The 21,013-nt window shown below is 48.6% G+C and overlaps 1 protein-coding gene and 1 pseudogene across 1 annotated transcript; one reads left to right on the plus strand and one right to left on the minus strand.

Moving 5' to 3' along the window:
* Positions 1-4,917: 4,917 nt before the first annotated feature.
* LOC136526234 (cleavage stimulation factor subunit 50-like) lies at positions 4,918-7,511 on the plus strand (annotated as a pseudogene).
* Positions 7,512-17,685: 10,174 nt separating this feature from the next.
* Positions 17,686-19,969, minus strand: LOC136526235 (uncharacterized). The gene is made up of 5 exons (XM_066518971.1): positions 19,878-19,969; positions 19,321-19,795; positions 19,148-19,228; positions 18,434-18,530; positions 17,686-18,128 (listed from the first exon to the last, which is right to left on the minus strand). Exons 1-5 carry the CDS (start codon positions 19,967-19,969, stop codon positions 17,686-17,688), a joined length of 1,188 nt encoding a protein of 395 aa, XP_066375068.1.
* Positions 19,970-21,013: the final 1,044 nt, after the last annotated feature.

Genomic DNA, 21,013 nt, shown 5'->3' on the forward strand with positions numbered 1-21,013 from the left:
CGACACTTGCCGCATGGAATGAGAGGAAGACCCGGCCTAAGTCGCTTTGGAAACCCATAAGAGGCCGAGGACCCGGGAAGCAGTTGCCATCTACTCTCTATACTCATTTTTTAATACACTATAAATTTCTCCTTTTATAAACAAATAAAATTAACAAATTATAAAATTATCTAGATCTCTAAACAATGATATTTTTAATGGTCATTGTGTTCTCGTCTTTTACTGCGGCAGGTAAGTAATTCACATGATATTTCCGCAAATTAACAGAAGAATGGGAGTGTACACACATAACAGACTACTACGACGATATCGGGACGTGTGAATAAATAACCATCCGTACTAGTTGAACTTGCTTACGTGATCATCTCGGCGAGCATTTCTCTACCAGACGGCACCGTACTTGGTCAAGGAAGAGCTCCGATTCTACGAGGAAGGGAACATGGTCTTCCACGACCATTGTCGCTCTCCCTCGTAGAATCAAAGCTCCTCCTTAACGTTCGTTACCGTTCGGCAGAGAACATGCTCGCCGACATGAACACGGTCCGCTAGTTTAACTAGTACGGATTTTTTATAATTTTCTAACTATTTTCTAAGTTTTTCATTTCATAGAAAGTTAAAATAAAAAGTACGGTGATTGACAGACTACTGCGACGATATCGGGACATGTGAATAAATAACCATCCGTACTAGTTGAACTTGCTTACGTGATCATCTCGGCGAGCATTTCTCCACCGGATGGCACCGTACTTGGTCAAGGAAGAGCTCCGATTCTACGAGAAAGGGAACACGGTCTTCCACGACCGTTGCCGCTCTCCCTCGTAGAATCAAAGCTCCTCCTTGACGTCCGTTACCGCTCGGCAGAGAACATGGTCGCCGAGATGAACACGGTCCGCAAGTTCAACTAGCTACTTTAACCTTCTTTCATGTAAATATGCAAGCTTGAAGTGATTTTGAGCTCAAATTGCTTATAAATAAAAAAACCACAATAAAGAACCATATATATATATAGTAAAAAATGAGATAAGACAATGATGAAAATGAGAGTATGAGATTGGTAACCTTTACAACTAAAGAATCGACGGAGAAATCGAAGAAATCGACGGAGGAATCGAAGAATGGATGGAGGAACAATGGAGGGAGGGAGGAAGCAAGAACACTACTGCAGTGAGCTTCAAAATATGCTAAGCTCGGGCTCGGGGAGGAAGGAGACGGCCGGGATATAAAGGGGAGACCTTTAGTCCCGGTTGGTGACTCCAACCGGGACTAAAGGTAACTTTCCAACCCCGGGCGCAGCCACGGCCCGGGAGTAGACCTTTACTCCCGGTTGGAGCCACCAACTGGGAGTAAAAGTATACCTTTAGTACCGGTTGGTGGCTCCAACCGGGACTAAAGGTCATTGCCACCTCTGTCTGGCGCAGTAGCCGTTGGGCAGAGACCTTTAGTCCCGGTTGGAGCCACCAACCAGGACTAAAGATATCTCTAGTCCCGGGCGCAAAAAATTCCGGAACTAGAGCCCATTTTGATTGAGGATCAAAGGTCTATTCTCTACTAGTGTAGGCCAGCTGAGCAATATCCATGCTGGCTGCCCCTTGGTGATCGTCTTCATGCGATCTCCCTCTTCTAGTGTAGTTGCATCAACTTTGCTCATCGTCACACTAGATCTGCACTAGCTCGTTGGCTGGAGACGAAGGATACAACCCTTGAGTTATCGTGTTTTTCTCATCGTGCCATGAGCCGCTGCTATCGCCTCACGAGAGGATGAGTACTGTCTATCTCTTCTTTCGTCACCATTCATGAGAGGGTTTTTAAAAAATTCACGCTATAGAGGCGAGATCTCAAAACGAGTTGTACCAACCCTTAGAGTGGCATAATATGTGACAGAATTTAAAATTTTGAATGTCATTTTTTTAAAAAAAATGGATGTGCTCCTTTTGTCTAAAAAATACAATTCTAGAATAGTATAGAGTGAAATGGTCATGAGTTTTTATGATATCAAACAGATACCATTAGATTGTACTGAAATATATTTTCATAATACATGTTTCATAAATATTGTAATTTTTTATAAACTTGTAACAAAACTAGATAGTTTCACTTAAAACCAAAATAGAATTGTACTAACTTTGTTTTGGAAAAAATTAAATTCTAGGTTTCGATTGAGTCAAACTCACTACGCCAGATTATTACAATAGGAACGGCGACATTTTTACTGTAGGGGCGGCTAGGGTTGGGGGCGCCCCTACAGTGGGCGTCCTCGGGCTCCAGCAGCTCAGCCGCCCCTACAGATATCACTGTAGGGGTGGCTAGTAACCTGAGCCGCCCCTACAGTTGGGGTTGATCTGTAGGGGCGGCTCAATCACCAGCCGCCCTTGCAGTGCCCATTTGTCTTTTTTCAAATTTTAAAATTTGAAAGATTCAAATTTAGTTAAATGATGAGATAACCAAAATAAAAGTTGTAGATATTGATGAGTTGAACAACTTTTGTATTCATCACTTTTACATCTGAAATCATTTAGGGTTTCAAAATTTGGTTTGAACTTGTCAAATTTCAAATTTCAAATTTTAAAATGTGTAAAACATTGTCACATCCAAGTTTGATCAAACTTAAATGCTGAAGCATGATTTTAGAAATTTTTAGGAAAAAAAACCATCACATTTGGAGTTAGTATGAAGGAGAACAACTAGTTACAAAGTTTACCCACGGATTAAAAAGAGAAATCACACTGTTCTAGATGATCCTTATATGATCACAGTGAACAGTGTGATTTTTTTTTTAATTTGTGGGTCAACTTTGTAACTAGTTTTTCTTTCTCATACTAACTCCAAATCTGATGATTTTTTTCCTAAAATTTTCTAAAATCGTTCTCTATCAATTTATTTTGTTGGTTTTGTCAATATATACATATGAGAAGTTTGAGCAATTTAAATTTTGAATTTCAAAAAAATGCAACTTCAGACAAGATTTTGGTATCCCAAATGATTTTAGCTGAAAAAGTGATAAATACCAAAGTTGAATAACTCATTAAGATCTACAACTTTTATATTGGTCAATTCTTCATATGACAAAGTGGTAATGACATTGTTCACAGATGTGACAAATCTCTCATAAGGTTTTATAAACTATATGAGACATGTGTAAGATTAGTGAACAATGTATGCTAAGAATTTGTCAAATGAAGAAATGACCAAAATAAAAGTTGTAGATATTCATGAGTTGAACAACTTTGGTATTCATCACTTTTTATGTTGAAATCAATTTGGGTCTCAAATTTTGGTTCAAACTTGTCGTTTTTCAAAATTTCAAATTTGAAAGGTTCAAATTTTATCAAATAACAAGATGACTAAAATAAAAGTTGTAGATATTAATGAGTTGAACAACTTTGGTATTCATTACTTTTTATGTTGAAATCATTTTGGGTCTCAAATCTTGGTTCGAACTTGTCGTTTTTTAAAATTTCAAATTTGAAAGGTTCAAATTTTATCAAATGACAAGATGACCAAAATAAAAGTTGTAGATCTTTATGAGTTGAACAACTTTGGTATTCATCACTTTTACATCTGAAATCATTTAGGGTTTAAAAATTTGGTTTGAACTTGTCAAATTTCAAATTTTAAAATGTGTAAAACATTGTCACATCCAAGTTTGATCAAACTTAAATGTTGAAGCATAATTTTAAAAAATTTTAGGAAAAAACACCATCACATTTGGAGTTAGTATGAGGGAGAACAACTAGTTACAAAGTTTACCCACAGATTAAAAAGAGAAATCACACTGTTCTAGATGATCCTTACATGATCATAGTGAACAGTATGATTTCTTTTTTTAATCTGTGGGTCAACTTTGTAACTAGTTTTTCTTCCTCATACTAACTCTAAATCTGATGATTTTTTTTTCTAAAATTTTCTAAAATCATTCTCTATCAATTTATTTTGTTGGTTTTGTCAATAGATACATATGAAAAGTTTGAGCAATTTAAAATTTGAATTTCAAAAAAAATACAAATTCAGACAAGATTTTGGTACCCCTAATGATTTCAGCTGAAAAAGTGATAAATACCAAAGTTGAATAACTCATCAATATCTACAACTTTTGTATTGGTCATTTCTTCATATGACAAAGTGGTAATGATACTGTTCACAAATGTGACACATCTCTCATAAGGTTTTATAAACTATATGAGACATGTGTAAGATTAGGGAACAATGTGTGCTAAGAATTTATCAAATAAAGAAATGACCAAAATAAAAGTTGTAGATATTCATGAGTTGAACAACTTTGGTATTCATCACTTTTTATGTTGAAATCAATTTGGGTCTCAAATTTTGGTTCAAACTTGTCGTTTTTTAAAATTTCAAATTTGAAAGGTTCAAATTTTATCAAATAACAAGATGTCTAAAATAAAAGTTGTAGATATTAATGAGTTGAACAACTTTGGTATTCATCACTTTTTATGTTGAAATCATTTTGGGTCTCAAATCTTGGTTCGAACTTGTCGTTTTTTAAAATTTAAAATTTGAAAGGTTCAAATTTTGTCAAATGATAAGATGACCAAAATAAGAGTTGTAGATCTTTATGAGTTAAACAACTTTTGTATTCATCACTTTTACATCTGAAATCATTTAGGGTTTCAAATTTTTGTTCGAACTTATTATTTTTTAAAATTTCAAATATTTTAAAATTTTGGTTCGCCCTCTCCATGGTACAAATATTTCTATCTCTTCCTACAGCCCACGCATACACCTTTCAGCCAACCCGCACCTTCTAGGCACGAACACACGCATCTTATCCGCACGGACGTACCTTCCCCGCGCTGCTCGTCCTCCGTCGAGCCGATTCCCTCGCGCCGCCCGACTGCCCGGTCTCACGCCGCCCGGCCTTGTGCCCCCCGGCCGCCTGGACTTGCGGAGGCGCCCTCCATGCGGGTCGTGTAGCACTCTCGGATGCATATTTTCCCCTGAATCGGCGAAGGGCGAACCCTAGCGCGGCAACAGCGCGGGCGGCGGCGGGTGGGGCGCAGCAGCCACCATGACCCCCATCTCCGCCGCGGAATCCGTCCCCGCCAATCAACTCCTACATCTCGTGGCCAAGGTTCCCCCACTCTCCCCTTCCTCCTGCCTAGGATTTGTTCTGCACGGGCCTAAACCCTCACTGTTGGTTCGCAGGGCCTCACGGCGGAGCGCGGAGGAGGAGCCGCCGCTTCCGCATTCGACTCCGCCGGGTTCGGTGGGTTGGTGCAGCCGCTCGGCTCCAGTGCCGTGGATTTCAGGTAAACCCCAACCATGCGCGCCCGTGGCGTTGTCTAGTGACAGTGTTTTATTCTGGTGCTGAACCGTGATTGGTGAGGAGTGTTGACGCTGGTGCTGTGCTGTGCAGTATGCAGGATGTCAAGGGCTCATCCAAGAGCTTCCCCAAGCACGAGGTGAAGCATGTCTCTGACCATAAGGTGCGTATGGTTCCAATTTTCCCTTGCTAATTTACTACTTGAAACAGCTTTTGTGTCAGTCTCCTGCTTATCTGGATATTTACTACTATTCTTGCACATTTTGCACTTGTCACAGTACCATGATTATGTATATAACTTGAGATTGACCCATCCATATATTTTACTGATGTTCATTGGCTTATTATCAAGTTACTATTGTACTTTTTCTGTAGAGCGCTGCCCGGTGCGCGAAATTTAGTCATGATGGAAAGTATTTTGCAACTGGGAGTGCTGATACATCCATTAAGTTTTTTGAGGTAAATTTGTCGAGTGCTAAGTGGGCTTGTGCTGTTTTGTACTTAGTTGCAACTTGCAACTCACTATTGCTCTCTCTCAGGTTGCTAAAATTAAGCAGACTATGGTAGGGGACTCCAAAGATGGTCCTGCCAGGCCTGTGATTCGCACATTTTATGATCACACACAGGTGGGCATGTATTGTTCATATATGCCAGTTTATTTACTGTTTAAGGTCATGAGACTCTTTTCAACACTTCCACAAGATTGCTCCTGAGTTAGGTCTCCTGCAGTATTTTTTTTCCTTGAATATGCGGAGAGCTGCATATCATTGCATTATCTAAAGACTAAAATGCATGGGTAGATCAAATCCACCTGCCACCACACTTATATACACATGCTCAACTCACATTTAGCACACTGGATGCACACCTAGCACATGCAGTTTATAGTTAGATATTTGCTTACTGAGCTGTATGGAGCATTGACATGGTATTCAATTTTTTAGTAAACAACTCCATTTTTCACTAGTTGCTTATTTTATTTTCCATCGCTCGAATTTCCACTGTGCTCATAAATATGATTGATTTCTTGCAGGCCATCAATGGTCTGGATTTTCATCCTGAGAGTCCAATACTGATATTAGCTGCAAAAGACAATACAATAAAGTATGCTTATCCTTAATGTCTACACTCCTTTCTGTTAAATTGTCTATTTGAAGTGCTCATACTGGGATTAAGCATGATTCTTATTTTTTAGGATTTTTTTGTGGTATTAATTGCTATCTGTGTTATTGTTTTGTACATGAAAAAAATTGCTCAACAAATTCTTTGATTTCTCAAAAACCAATGCGAGGAAAGCGTTCAGAGTTATTCAGGTTGTAAATTCTAGCAACCTAATCTATCTATATATCATGTAAAATGGTGTGTTCATTGCATTTAACCAGGCTCAATTGTTAATGCTTGGCAGGATACTCATAATGTTAGATCTGTATGTTTTCATCCTTGTGGGGATTACCTTTTAGCAAGTACTATGATCTTTTCACTTAATTTAAATTTAATTTCTACTTCTGTTGTTATTAACTGATTCGTGATTTCTGACATCATTTTGTTTTGCTCTGATTTTTATGCATTATAAGTTTTTAACATGCTTTCAGTTGTTATCTGTAAAGTAATTTAATTATTTCACCAAAACAATTTGATATCCAGGCCCATGAAATTGGATTTCGTTCCTGGATCAACAGTCCCTATCTCTTGGGCATTTGAAAAATACTGCAAGCATATCTTATGGAATTTTCTTCTTTCTTATAGTCAAATATCTTATGAATATCGTGGAAGCAAGTGACACTGGTAAAGTTATTTGCAGGGACTGATCACCCAGTTGCTCATTTATATGATATAAATACTTTTACATGCTACTTATCAGCAAATGCACAGGATTCTAGTTCTCCCATTAACCAGGTAGCTTTTCTCTTTCCTTCTGATTCACAAGCATTATATTGCATTGGTTATATTCTCATCAAAGGTTAATTTTACTCCGCTAGCCGTGCTTACTGATGTCGCTGCCAGGTACGCTACTCTTGTACTGGGAGCTTGTATGTTACTGCTTCTAAAGATGGTTCTTTGCACATTTAGGATGGAGTATCTGCTGAATGTGTTCGACCTATTACTGGAGCACATGGATCCGCAGAAGCTACTAGCGCAATTTTCACCAAAGATGAGAGGTAAGCGAGCTACCAGTCTGTCTAAGGTGCTCTTCCGTCAAGATAAGATCCAGTTATTGTTTGGTTTGAAGAACAGAGAGGCAGGGATATGCTGTATGTTTGATTCAAAACAGTAACTACCTCAAACCCTGTTTGGAATGTGAGAATCTTGTAGTAATTCTGAATGATTTGTAGCATGTCCTGGTGAATTTCCTGTGTTTCAGACAGGTCTTAACTTTATCACATGAATAGCAACTAACAGCTCTTTCTCCTTTGCCCTAATGTTTCATCACTAAACAACTAACCTGCCTATAAGCACTTTTGAGACTTCTTCTGAAAGGCCTAGTGTTTATTCTAGTTGTATTTACTTGCTGTGATTTTGTGAAACCAGTTTCAAAATGTTTAGTGTGAATTGGTGTACTTCCTGAAAATGCTTAAATATATGTCAGAGTTGAGAAAAGATTGTTGTTACTTGATTTAAATTATATATATATATATATATATATATATATATATGTATATATATATGGTCAGATTTGAATTTGAATTATTTTTTTTGCTGGAAAATCCACTGTAGGGGCGGCTGGTGATACAGCCGCCCTTACAGAAGTCCACTATAGGGGCGGCTGATATTACCAGTCACCCCTACAGAGGGCACTGTAGGGGCGGCTGAAAACACCAGCCGCCCCTACAGAGGGCACTGCAGGGGCGGTCAGGAAACCGCCCCTACAGAGACACCCTCTGTAGGAACACCCTGGGAAGGACGGCTGACGCAGCCGCCCCTACAGAGGCTCTAGAGCCGCCCCTATAGTTAAATTCTGTAGTAGTGACTTTCTTAATTTGACTAACTTATAGAGAATACTATTATAAAAATATGTATACTATAAAAATATAGGCTCATTTGGTATTCATGTGATAAATTCTACCTCGAACCAGAATAACTCGAACAAAAATAGCTCGAATTGTGGCTTCTCTAACAAAGCAACTCATTTCGGCTCTAGCTTTTCTGGTTAGAAAAATGTTTGGTAACACTACTTCGTATGGTTGATGAAAATGGTGAAATATCTACTACACCTGTGTATTTTAACTGTGGCTTCTTTAAACTCATTTTGGCTCTAGCTTTTCTAGTAAGAACAACGTTTGGTAAAGCTACTTCATATGGTTGTTGAAAATGGTGAAATATCTAGAACACCCTTGTATTTTTCTTTTCTTCCTTTATTTCTCTTCTTTCTCCACCTTATTCGCACGACTTGGTGCGCCCCACCACCAACCTCTTCGCTCCACCTCGTGGACGCTGGCCTAGAGGAGGCCAGAGGTCCCTCACTGTGTGATATCTCCACCTTTGCCCCACGCCGCATCGTCCTACCTCCGCCTTGCCTGCGCCAGCCCAAAGGTTCCTCGCTCAACCTAAAGGGATTGTTTGGATCCTCTCCTCTAAATTTTAAAGCTGTAAAAACTTTCGAGCATTTTATCTCGCTTTTAAGCTCTAAAACTCTGATGTGATATGAGCTAAAGTTTAGAACTAATTTTAGATCATTTATTTGAAACTTTAGCTCTAAAATTTAGAGCTTTATTGTTTAGATGAGCAAATCCAGACCCGAAGCCAGCTCAACGTCCTGCCTCTCCCTCGTTCCACGCCGAGGGCAATTTCGCCCTGGGTCCAGGCAGCCACATTTTTTAGCTACACCTTCCGCATGCGCCTTCTTTCAACAGGAACCGCAGGGCTTTACATGCAGAGTTGGAGCCACCCAACACGTTTGACTGTTGGAGCGGCGGAGCTATCCGTGAAGCTGTTTGTAGAGCGATATCAAATGCACCCTATGTGGTAAAAGCTAAGATAAACTGGCTTGGTGTTTGTTTACGTCTCCTAAATTTTAGTCGTTATCCCATTGAATGTTTGGATGTATGTATGGAATATTAAATATATATTATTTACGAAACTAAATGCACATATTGAGAATGTTTTGCGAGACGAATTTTTTAAGCCTAATTAGTCCATGATTTGATAATGTGGTGCTATAGTAAACATGTACTAATGACAGATTAATTAGGCTTAATAAATTCGTCTCGTGGATTACTGACGGATTCTGTAATTTATTTTTTACTAGTATCCGAACACCCCATACGACACGCCCATATGACATCCTAAACTTTAGTCCCTGGGGTATTTAAATGCCAGGGTTAAAGTTTTGGGGTGTCACATCGGGTATCACATGGGGTTGTCACATCAAGTGTTTGATAGTAATAATAAAACAAATTATAGAAGTCCTTAGTAATTCGCGAGATAAATTTATTAAGCCTAATCAATCCGTCATTAACACATGTTTACTATAGCACCACATCGTCAAATCATGGACTAATTAGACTTAAAAAATCGTCTTATAAATTAGTTTCAATCTGTACATTTAATTTTATAATTAGTCTATATTTAATACTACATACATGTGTTCATACATCCAATGTAATATGAACTAGGAGAGGGAAGTATTCTTCTCGTGACAAGTGACGATGGAGAAGGTAGTAGCATGTGTCCTGTTCACTTAATTGATAAGCTATATATTTTCAATCAATAAATAGTATTTTTCTCTCGTAACATCAACCAACGATATTTTCGACCGAGCACGATGGTTCAAAAACTGCGACCTCGATCTGCTCGGTGAACATATTACATATTCGGTGTACCTACTGGTGGGTGGTTGAAAAGATGTATGTTCACAGTCTGGATCAACTGTTCCAAACCAACTGTTGTAAAAAAACTGTTACAGATCAACCGCCCCACCGTATTAGAAAAAGTCAACATCCATAAAGACTTGATCTAAATGCCACCAGATTATAAATGGTTGGCGGCTTGTCGCGTTCAAACCATGTGGCTGACAATACGGCAAGTGGAGCCGTGGAGGTCATTTGTTGGAAGTTCCGTCAAGAAAAGATCAAAAGAGGAAGAAAGCGACGGGTGCCAGAAGTTAGCTAAAATGTCAAAAATGAGACATCAACTCCGAAGAACATACTCCCTCCATCCCTTTCAAAATTATTGTCGGATACCACGAGAAGGAGTCCCCTAAGCAACAATCGAAAAAATCGCTTAGACTCCGTTAAAGTCAAAGCAAAGGAACAACTATTGGCCAAACCCCGGCCGTGTCCGAAGCCAACTACTCTCTGCCTCGCCAGAGGCCTCGCACGAGAGGCCTCGGACGGCCTACTAGTTTTCCGTCTCGCCCGAGGCCTCGCGCGAAAGGCCTCGGCCGAGGAACCAATTCTCCGTCTCGCCTGAGACCCCGCGCGTACAGCCTCGGACGAGACGCCGATTCTCCGTCTCGCTTAAGGCCGGCTCGGCAAAACAACTCCGTCGCCTCCGCCTCGACCAACTTCTCGGACAAGACGTCGCGTCCGACCGGCGCGTTCGACCGCTCCCGCGATATCAGCCGAACGACGGCTCAACACAGCGGCGTGGCCGACTGGACGCCAGTCACATCGAAACCGTGCCGCCCGGGATAGGATAGGACAGGGGTTACCAATCACTGTGCTCGGTACTGTGCCCACGACCGGCGCCTGTACTGCGCTGTGCTACCTAACCCCTGCTCTAGAAACAACGCGGCAGTGTATAGAACCAACTGCTCCCTCCACGCCTCGGCAGACTACTTCAGGGTCTCGGCAACCTCAGGATTCGCGCCTGCCGAGCCCCCTACGACGGCTCGGCCTCGGCACCAACTGGGCCTCGGCTCTTCACGCAGTCAACGCACAGCAACCAGCACGTCGCTCGTCAGGCCCTGCGTCCAGCCATCACTGGAGCTCCCACGTCGCACAAAGTTCGGGTGTGACCGGCGCGTTGCTCCAACACTTCAAGGGCAGGACCATTCCATCAACCATACCGCCATAGTAATAGGCTACAGGGCTCGGACATGTCGCCTCTGTTCGCACGATGCCGCATAGCTAACACATGTATCACCCCTGTCCCCCTTCAACTATAAAAGGGAGGGATTCGGGCCGTTTCAAGAGAGAGGCCGACGGGTTCACGAGGTAGACGAACACACACTCGACATTCTGTAACACGCATGCTTCTCCGCCGCCTGAGATTAACATCTCAAGCAATGCATGCCGCTCCGCGCAGAGACCTGGGACTAGCTCCCTCTCTCGCCCTGCTTGTAACCCCCTACTACAAGCATTTCGGTGCAAGGAATACAAGATCGATCTCTCAGACTAAACGTAGGGCACCCATTGCCCGAACTAGTATAAACCTTGTGTCTCTTTGCATCACCATCCGGGATTAGGGGCAGCAGTACGTTTTTACTAGTTGGTTGAGGGCTCACCGGTCCAAAACACCGATAGTTGGCGCGCCAAGTAGGGGACCGCTGTGTGTCAGCTTCATCTCGCTAACAAGTTTTGGATGGCAGATCCCGTACGACCACTGCATCTTGGCACGGTGATTTGGTTCGGGAGCCTAGGGTTCATGTCTCTAGGATGTGAGTATGATATGGTACTTCTCACACCCCGAGCCCCACCGATCGATGACGACGTCACGCACCCGCAGCCCAGGTGCAGGCGGCGCCCGGGCGGCCGCTCTCGTCGTGCTCGCCAGGCACGACGCGAGCGGGGCCACCCCGACGCCACGCGAACTCAGGGCGACACGTTGCTCTCCACCGGTATCCCACACCCAACCGTTGGCACAAGGTCCCTGGTTGGGGACCTGTCTAGCCTGAGCCTGGGCAAGGGAAAGACACCGGTGGCACACGACGACGCCCTGACATCAAGCTCTGCCCCGTCACGTCCTGAGGATCGACTTTGGCAACCGACCAACCTCACGAAGTACAGCGGTGAGACCAACCCCAAACTTTGGCTGGCCGATTACCACCTGGCTTGTCAGCTAGGCGGTGCGGATGATGACCTGCTCATCATCCGCAATCTCTCATTGTTCTTGTTAGACTCAGCGCGAGCCTAGCTTGAACATCTCCCTCCCTCGTAGATCCACGACTGGCGTGACTTGGTAAGGGTCTTCGTCGGGAATTTTCAGGGCACGTACGTGTGCCCTGGGAACTCAAAAGTTGTCGCCAGGCGCCGGATGAGTCTCTTTGAGACTTCATCCGACGCTTCTCCAAGAAGTGCACCGAGTTGCCAAGCGTCGGCGACTCGGAAATTGTCCAGGCTTTCCTTTCCGGCACCACCTACCGAGACCTGGTCTGAGAATTGGGCCGGAACATACCAACCTCGGTGGCCGCACTCCTCGACATCGCCACCAACTTCGCCTCGGGCGAAGAGGCCGTTGGGGCCATCTTCCCCGACGACAACACCAAGGGGAAGCAGAGGGACGAGACCCCCGGAGCCTCAGCTCCCCACCTCCCCAAGAAAAAGAAAAAGGGTCGCCAGGGGAAGCAGGAAGTCCTTGAGGCCGGCCTAGTCGCGGCACAGAGCACAAAAACCCCTGAGGCCCCGGGCTCTTCGATGACATGCTCAAGAAACCCTACCCTTACCACCAGGGCCTGGTGAAGCATGCCCTCAAAGAGTGCACCATGCTCCGACATTACTACGCCAAGCTTGGGCTCCCCAATGACGATGCCAGGAAGAGGGGCACCGGCGACAAGGACGACGACAGGGACGATGGATTCCTCGAAGTACACAATGCTTTCATGATCTTTGGTGGGCCTTCGGCGTGCCTCATGGCACGACAGCGGAAGAGGGAATGCTAGGAGGTCTTCTCGGTGAAGGTGGCCGCTCCCCGGTACCTCAACTGGTCTCGGGAGGCAATCACCTTTGACCGGGACGACCATCCCGATTACGTCCCAAACCCCGGGCAGTAGCCACTTGTCGTCGACCCCATCATCAGCAATACCCGGCTCACCAAGGTATTGATGGACGGAGGCAGCGGCCTCAACATCCTCTATGCCAACACCCTGGAACTCCTCGAGCTTGACCAGTCGCAGCTCCGGAGTGGCGCCGCGCCTTTCCACGGCATTGTGCCGGGAAAACGCATGCGGCCCCTTGGGCGCATCGACCTGCCCATCTGCTTCAGTACTCCCTCCAACTATCGCAAGGAGATCCTCACCTTCGAGGTGGTTGGGTTCAAGGGAACTTACCACGCCATCCTGGGGTGGCCGTGCTACGCCAAGTTCATGGCGGTCCCCAACTACACGTACCTCAAGCTCAAGATGCCGGGCCCCAATGGCGTCATCACTACCGAGTCCATGTACGAGCATGCATACGACTGTGACGTCGAATGCATCGAGTACGCCGAGGCTATCGCAGAGGCCGAGACCCTCATCGTCAATCTCGACCAACTCGGTAGCGAGGTGCCCGACTCCAAGCATCACGCCAGGACTTTCGAGCCCGCGGAGGCCGTCAAACTCGTCCCGGTCAACCCCACTTGCCCCGACGATCGGGCACTGAGGATCAGTGCCACCCTCGACATCAAATAGGAAGCTGTGCTCGTCGACTTTCTCCACGCAAATGCTGATATATTCGCGTGGAGTCCCTTAGACATGCCAGGCATACCGAGGGAGGTCGCCGAGCACACCTTAGACATCTAGGCCGGTGAAGCAGCGCCTGCGCCGATTTGACGAGGAAAAGCGTAGAGCCATCGGTGAGGAGGTGTAGAAGCTTTTGGTGGCCGAATTCATCAAGGAAGTGTCCCATCCGGAGTGGTTAGCTAACCCTGTGTTAGTCAAAAAGAAAAATGGGAAGTGGAGGATGTGTGTAGACTACACTAGTTTGAATAAAGCCTATCCGAAAGTCCCTTTCCCATTACCTCGGATCGACCAAATCGTTGACTCCACTGCAGGATGTGAAACCCTGTCTTTCCTTGATGCGTATTCCGGTTACCATCAAATCAAGATGAAAGAGTCCGACCAGCTCGTGACTTCTTTTATCACGCCAGTCGGCATGTACTGCTATGTGACCATGCCATTTGGCCTCAGAAATGCAGGGGCCACATACCAGCGGTGCATGACCTAGGTCTTTGGCGAGCACATCGGGCGAACCATCGAGGCCTATGTGGACGACATCGTGGTCAAGTCTAGAAAGGCCAAGGATCTCATCGATGACCTGGAGATAGCCTTCAAATGCCTTAGAGAAAAGGGCATCAAGCTCAACCCCGAGAAGTGTGTGTTCGGAGTTCCCCGAGGCATGCTCTTGGGATTCATAGTCTCGGAACGTGGCATCGAGGCCAACCCGAAGAAGGTCTCAGCCATGACCAACATGGGACCAATCTGAGACCTCAAGGGAGTGCAAAAGGTTATGGGATGCCTTGCGGCTCTGAGCCACTTCATCTCACGCCTTGGCGAAAAAGGCTTGCCTCTGTACCACCTCTTGAGGAAATCGGAATGCTTTTCGTGGACCCCCGAGGCCGAAGAAGCCCTCGCCAAACTCAAGGCATTGCTTACTAATCCTCCCATCCTGGTACCGCCAGCCAAGGGCGAGGCTCTCTTACTTTACGTCGCCGCAATGACCCAAGTGGTCAGCGCGGCTGTAGTAGTCGAGAGGCAGGAAGAGGGGCATGCTCTACCTATCCAACGACCTGTTTACTTCATCAGCGAAGTGCTCTCCTAGACCAAGACACGCTATCCCCACATCTAGAAACTAATCTATGCCGTAGTCTTGGCTTGACGCAAGCTGCGTCACTACTTCGAATCCCACCCGGTAACCATGGTGTCGTCTTTCCCCCTGGGGGAGATAATCCATAACTGGGAGGCCTCGGGTAGGATAGCCAAGTGGGCCGTCGAGCTCATGGGGGAGGCTTTATCCTTTGCGCCTTAGAAAGCGATCAAATCTTAGGTCTTGGCCGATTTCGAGGCAGAATGGACCAACACCCAACTGCCACCTGCCCCAGTCCAGACGGAATGCCGGACCATGTACTTCGATGGGTCCCTGATGAAGACCAGGGCGGGCGTGGGTCTGCTCTTAATCTCACCCCTCGGAGTACACATGCGCTACATGATTCGGCTCCACTTCGCCGCCTCCAACAACACAGCCGAATACGAAGCCCTTGTCAACGGCTTGCAGATCGCCATCAAACTTGGAGTACGGCGTCTCGACGTACGGGGCGATTCGTAGCTCATTGTCGATCAAGTGATGAAGGAGTTGAACTGCCATGACCTCAAAATGGAGGCGTACTGCAAGCTGGTACATCGCCTTGAAGACAAGTTTGACGGTCTCGAACTCAACCACATCGCGCGTAAATTCAACGAGGCCGCGGATGAACTAGCAAAGATGGCGTCGGTGCGGGTGTCGGTCCCACCGAATGTTTTCGCCAGAGACCTCCACAAGCCTTCCATCAACCACGCCTCGACAGCGGGAGAAGGCCCACCAGTTGAGCCCACCGCAGGGCTCGAGGCCCCCACCGACACCGAGGCCCCTTCGGCTGAGCCTGAGGTGATGGAAGTCAACATGGAACCTCCCAAGGCCGACCAGGGCATGGACTAGCGGGTCCCGCTCCTTGATTGCCTCATTCGAGGAGAGCTTCCTGCAGATAGGACCGAAGCCCGATGGCTTGCGCGACGAGCCAAAGCTTACGTCCTCAGCGACGGTGAGTTGTACCAGCGAAGCCCATCTGGCGTCCTCCATCGATGCATCACCACCGAGGCAGGTCAAGCCCTACTTAGGGACTTGCACGCGGGAGCCTGCGGGCACCATGCGGCGCCTCGAACGCTCGTCGGAAATGCCTTCTGCCAAGGGTTCTACTGGCCAACGGCAGTTGCTGATGCCACCAAGCTAGTACGCTCTTGCGAGGGATGCTAGTACTATGCATGGCAAACGCACCTCCCGGCCCAAGCCCTCCAAACCATCCCTGTTACATGGCCCTTCGCCGTGTGGGGGCTAGACATGGTTGGGCCTCTACAGAAAGCCCCCGGGGGCTACACCCATCTATTGGTAGCAATCGATAAGTTCTCCAAGTGGATCGAGGCTCGTTCGATCAATCAAATCAAATCCGAGCAAGCAGTGATGTTCTTCACTAATATCATCCATAGGTTCGGGGTTCCAAATACCATCATCACTGACAACGGGACGCAATTCACCGGCCACAAGTTCTTGACGTTCTACGATGACCACCACATCCGTGTGGCCTAGTCGGCCGTGGGACACCCTAGGATGAATGGCCAAGTAGAACGTGCCAATGGCATGATCCTATAGGGCCTCAAGCCAAGAATATACAACCGGTTGAAGAAGTTTGGCAAGAAATGGCTTGCTGAACTCCCGTCAGTCATCTGGAGCCTGAGGAATACCCCGAGCCGAGCCACGGGGTTTACACCGTTCCTCCTAGTCTATGGGGCCGAGGCCATCCTCCCCACTGACTTGGAATATGGTTCCCCGAGGCTTTGGGCCTACAACGAGCAGAGCAACCGCACTACCTGTGAGGATGCCCTCGACTAGTTGGAGGAAGCCCAAGACATTACACTGCTACATTCGGCCAAATACCAGCAAGCTCTACGACGCTATCAAGCCCGGCGCATTCGAAGCCGAGACCTGAAGGTGGGCGACCTGGTGCTGAGGCCGAGGCAGAGCAACAAGGGCCACCACAAGCTGACCCTGCCATGGGAAGGACCGTACATCGTCGCTCAAGTGCTGAAGCCCGGGACTTATAAGCTAGCCAACGAGAAGGGTGAAGTCCTCAACAACGCTTGAAACATAGAACAGCTACGTCACTTTTACCCATAAATTCCCAAGCATTGTGTACATTGTTTCCCAAAATACAATTAAGAAGCATTCTTTAATTGTTCTAATTTTTTGAGAAACCCACCGAGCCCATCACAGGCCTCGGCATTACGATAACACCATAAGGGAGACTCAGCTCTGTTTCTGCAGAAGTGCCCACTACGGGGCTCGCACAGGACATGGCTCTGCCTCTGCAGAATTGAGCCTCCCTCTGGGGCTAGAAGGGGGGACTCCGCCCCTAAGTCCCACGCACCATTTTTAGTCATTTTTCGAAAAAATTCCTACGCCAAACTCTCTAGCGTGCTCTGACAAGTCAATTGTGAAAAAACCTAAGGACCAAAAGACTATCTCAAGGCCAGAAGGCTGGCTGAGTCGCGAGACGGCCTATGCCTCTGGGCTACGACACTCCCTCACCACCTTTTGCCCGAGGGGCAGCTTAGGCTCCGAGGAAGTTTTTTGCAAGAGATTTGTTCAGAGACAAGACAGAGGGCAGAGGCTCGAAAATACAATGAAAAATGATTAAAAAAGCATAGACACGTGATTACTTTAAAAAGGCCTCGATGGCCACCAGTGTTATGGTAGGGTAACATAATCCCTAATCTAATTACACGGCCTCTTGGGCCCAGGTCAAGCCTCAGGGTCTCCAGCATTGGCAGACGGTGCAGGAGGGACCACCTCCTCTTTGAACAGCTTGGCCAGCGCCGTGCTGGGGCCCTCTGCCGCCTCCATCAGCTTCGCCACCTCCTCGTCAGCCTCCCCGTCATCATCAGGCAGGACGTAGCCATCGCTGATGGCCTTGAGGTTGACGCCGATGTAGTGCGAGGCGATGACGGCCAGGGTGCGCTTAACGCCCGTATGCAGCGCCCCTCGGAGTCGCTCGCGCACTTGGCTGCTCAACGTAATCAGGTGGCTACCGAGGGAGCTTCCTGACTGGACCCCCTCGACCTCCAAGGCCTCACAGGTGGTACGGGTGGCACTCTTCAGTGCATCGTGCTCCCCGATCTCAGTCTCGAGCACTGCCTGCATGGCGACGGAGGCCTTAGTTGCCCGGGTGACCTCCTTCTCCAGCTCTGCGCCAAAAGAAACAGAATGGGGTTGAGCGCAAAGGAAAACAAGCCAAATATGGGGCAGAAGCCTACGGGACTCACCCTCGGCCTTCTCCTCCCAGCGTCAGGCCTCGACCCGGGAGGCCTCGGCTTTCTCCTTCTAGCACTGGCCCTCGACCCAAGAAGCCTCGGCCTTCTCCTTTAGGCATTAGACCTCGACTCGGGAAGCCTCGGCCACCCTGGAAGCCTCTCCCTCTAGCTCTGTATCACACCAAGGAGTTAGTGGCCAAACACAAGAAAAACAAATAAAATAAGGGGATAAGACTCACCCTCGGCCTTTCCCCTCCAGACCACAACCTCAGTCTGGGAAGCCTCAGCCGCCTTGAGGGCCTCATCCAAGGCACCTTTCGTCAGCTGGTGCGCACCCTACTCCGTTCCCAGCTGTCCAGCAAGGGCCTTGATAGAGACCGTGGCTTCTCTAGCCCAGGACATGAAGGCGTCCTAATCACCGGCCACACGGGTCAGCTCCTCCTCCAACTCCTTGACCCATGCCGCTAAGGGGGCGACCTGCTCCTGAGCCACCGCCGCAGCAGCCTTCATATCGGTACCATGTAAGCGAAGGTCCTCCACCTCCGCGCTCCGTGCCGACAGAAGCTCATTGGCACGAGCGAGCAGGTCCTTCTGCCGCTGGAGCTAGTCCTAGACATCCCTCTCCCACTAGAGAAAGACTAACTTCCCAAGAGACCAGGTCTCGAGCTCCTAGGTAAGCAGAACAGGGGTCATTTACTACAAGAAAACTCGAAAAAAGATGACACCACATGAGAAAAGAAGGCGCGAACCTGGGTGACCCTGGGCAGATCATCGGCCACCATGGACAGCGCCGTCTGCAATGACCGCTCCACCAGCTGGCGATATTGCTCGAAGGTGTCCTAGCGCCCGCCCTCGGCCGCGTCCTCAAGGGCGAACAGAGGCTCCCCCTCAGGGTTGTCCCGGCTCTACCATAGGACACGTGGGTGATCCCACCCACGGGGCTCGAGTCATACCCGCATGAGGGCCAAGCTTCCCTCGCCCAGGGTTAGAGCCGGCTGTTCCATGGTGCTAGCCACCTCGGCGTCGACCACCTCCTGCGCCCGGAAAGTATCATCGGAGGAGATCGGATGGACCTCCACCTCCTCGGTGCTCTCCCGCAACAGCGGTAGGCCTTAGACCAGGCCACCGAGGCCTCTGCCGCCTTCATCTCCACTTCCTGGGCCGACGGCTTCGCCGCGATCACGTCGGCCTCAGTGGTCCTAGGGGCTCCGGCCTCCGCCATCGTGGCCTCAGTGGTCCCGGGGGCTCTAGCCCCCACCGCTGGGGCCTTGGCAGTCCTAGGCGCCCTGGCCTCCATTGCCTCAGCCTCGGAGGCCCGGGGGACCTTGACCTCGGTGGCCTCGGCAACTGAGGGCACCTCGGCCCCATCTGACTCACGAGCCTTGGCCTCGCGGGGCGGAGGCGCTCCCTCCCCTGTCTGTGTTGGGGTCACCTTGGCAACCCCTCCTTGGGCGACTGGCTCCTTTGGGTCGGCCCTTGCCGATGCCGCGCCACATTGTATGGTGGCTTGCGCCTCCACCACCCAGTGGGCGGTGGAGCTAGGGCTCACCTTGAGCGCCTTAAGTGGCGCCAAGGTGGGCACCTCCGTAGGACGCTTCTGGCTGAAGACGACATACTTACGGGGTCAGCATGAGACCAAAGAACGAATGGAAAATGCTGCAACTCTGCCGAAAATACGCTTACCTCGAGCGGGACTGCAACCGCTTCGACACGGTGACCCTCCTCTGTGAAGGCAGTGGCAGCGGCAGAGGCATGGCCTCTGTATCCGCCGACATCGGCCAGTCCTCGACGGACCCCGGCGCCCCCTCGGTCCTCTACGGGGGCAGTTGTGTCGCCCCCGCCGCCACCTGCTCCACCGTTGCCGTTGAGCCCACCGGGCTGACGGCGCGCTTTCCTAATGCCCGCACCTCGGGTGTGTCGGCCTCGGCCCCGGGGTGGGCGATCGCCAGCCCCGAGGCGTCTCCTCCTCCTAGGAGCGCCGGGCTGCTTGCCGACGCCCCGGGCACCGTCTCCCCGATGTCAGGGAGATGGTCTAGGGGACCCCGCCCCATCTCGCCCTCATCATCTACATCCGAAGCGTTCGTCGACAGTGATGGCGATGGGGATGCCTCCAACGGGAGACCGTCCTGCCATTGTTGCCAGCGGCGCTTCTCCAGTCCCTCGTGCGTGAGGATTTTCCTCGTACGATTTGCCTCCTTGGCGTCCTTCCGCCTCTTCTGCGCCTCGGCGTGCACCCGGTTTACCACCCACCACGCTGCATCCTTAGGAACGGGCGGCGGGGAGGCTCGCACGTCTCTCATGCCCTGTAGGAACGGCGAACGCAAATAAAGGACCAGAAAACAATAAGGAACGAGGAGGCCTCAGGGGCCGTAGCAGCGTGTGACTTACCAAAGAAAGGTACCCCCATGACGGGCGCATCACGATAGGGGCCAGACCACCGCACCTCAGCTTCCCATCCACCGTCTCCCTCACCTAACGTAGAATCTCCTTGTCGGTGAGGGCGAAGGCGAACATCCGGATGCCTTCGATCGGCTCATCCGGTCTCATCTCGAACAGGCGTCGCCACTGAGCCATCAGCGGTAGCACCCTCTGGCGGTGGAAGGCCACCACGACCACAACCACCATGAGGCCACGGCTACGCAGCCTCTCTAGTCCCTCTAGGAGCGGCTGTAGCTTGGGCTGATCCTCCTTTGGGATGCCATACCTCCACTTCTCTAGACAGCTCTCCACAATCCGCCCAGTGTAAGGGGAAAGTCTGCCGTCGTCGTTGCGGAGGTAGAACCAGCTGGTGTACCAGCGGCGGTTGGTCGAGGCGAGCT

The sequence above is a fragment of the Miscanthus floridulus genome, chromosome 19 (assembly GCF_019320115.1).
Source record: "Miscanthus floridulus cultivar M001 chromosome 19, ASM1932011v1, whole genome shotgun sequence".
Taxonomy (NCBI): Eukaryota; Viridiplantae; Streptophyta; class Magnoliopsida; order Poales; family Poaceae; genus Miscanthus; species Miscanthus floridulus.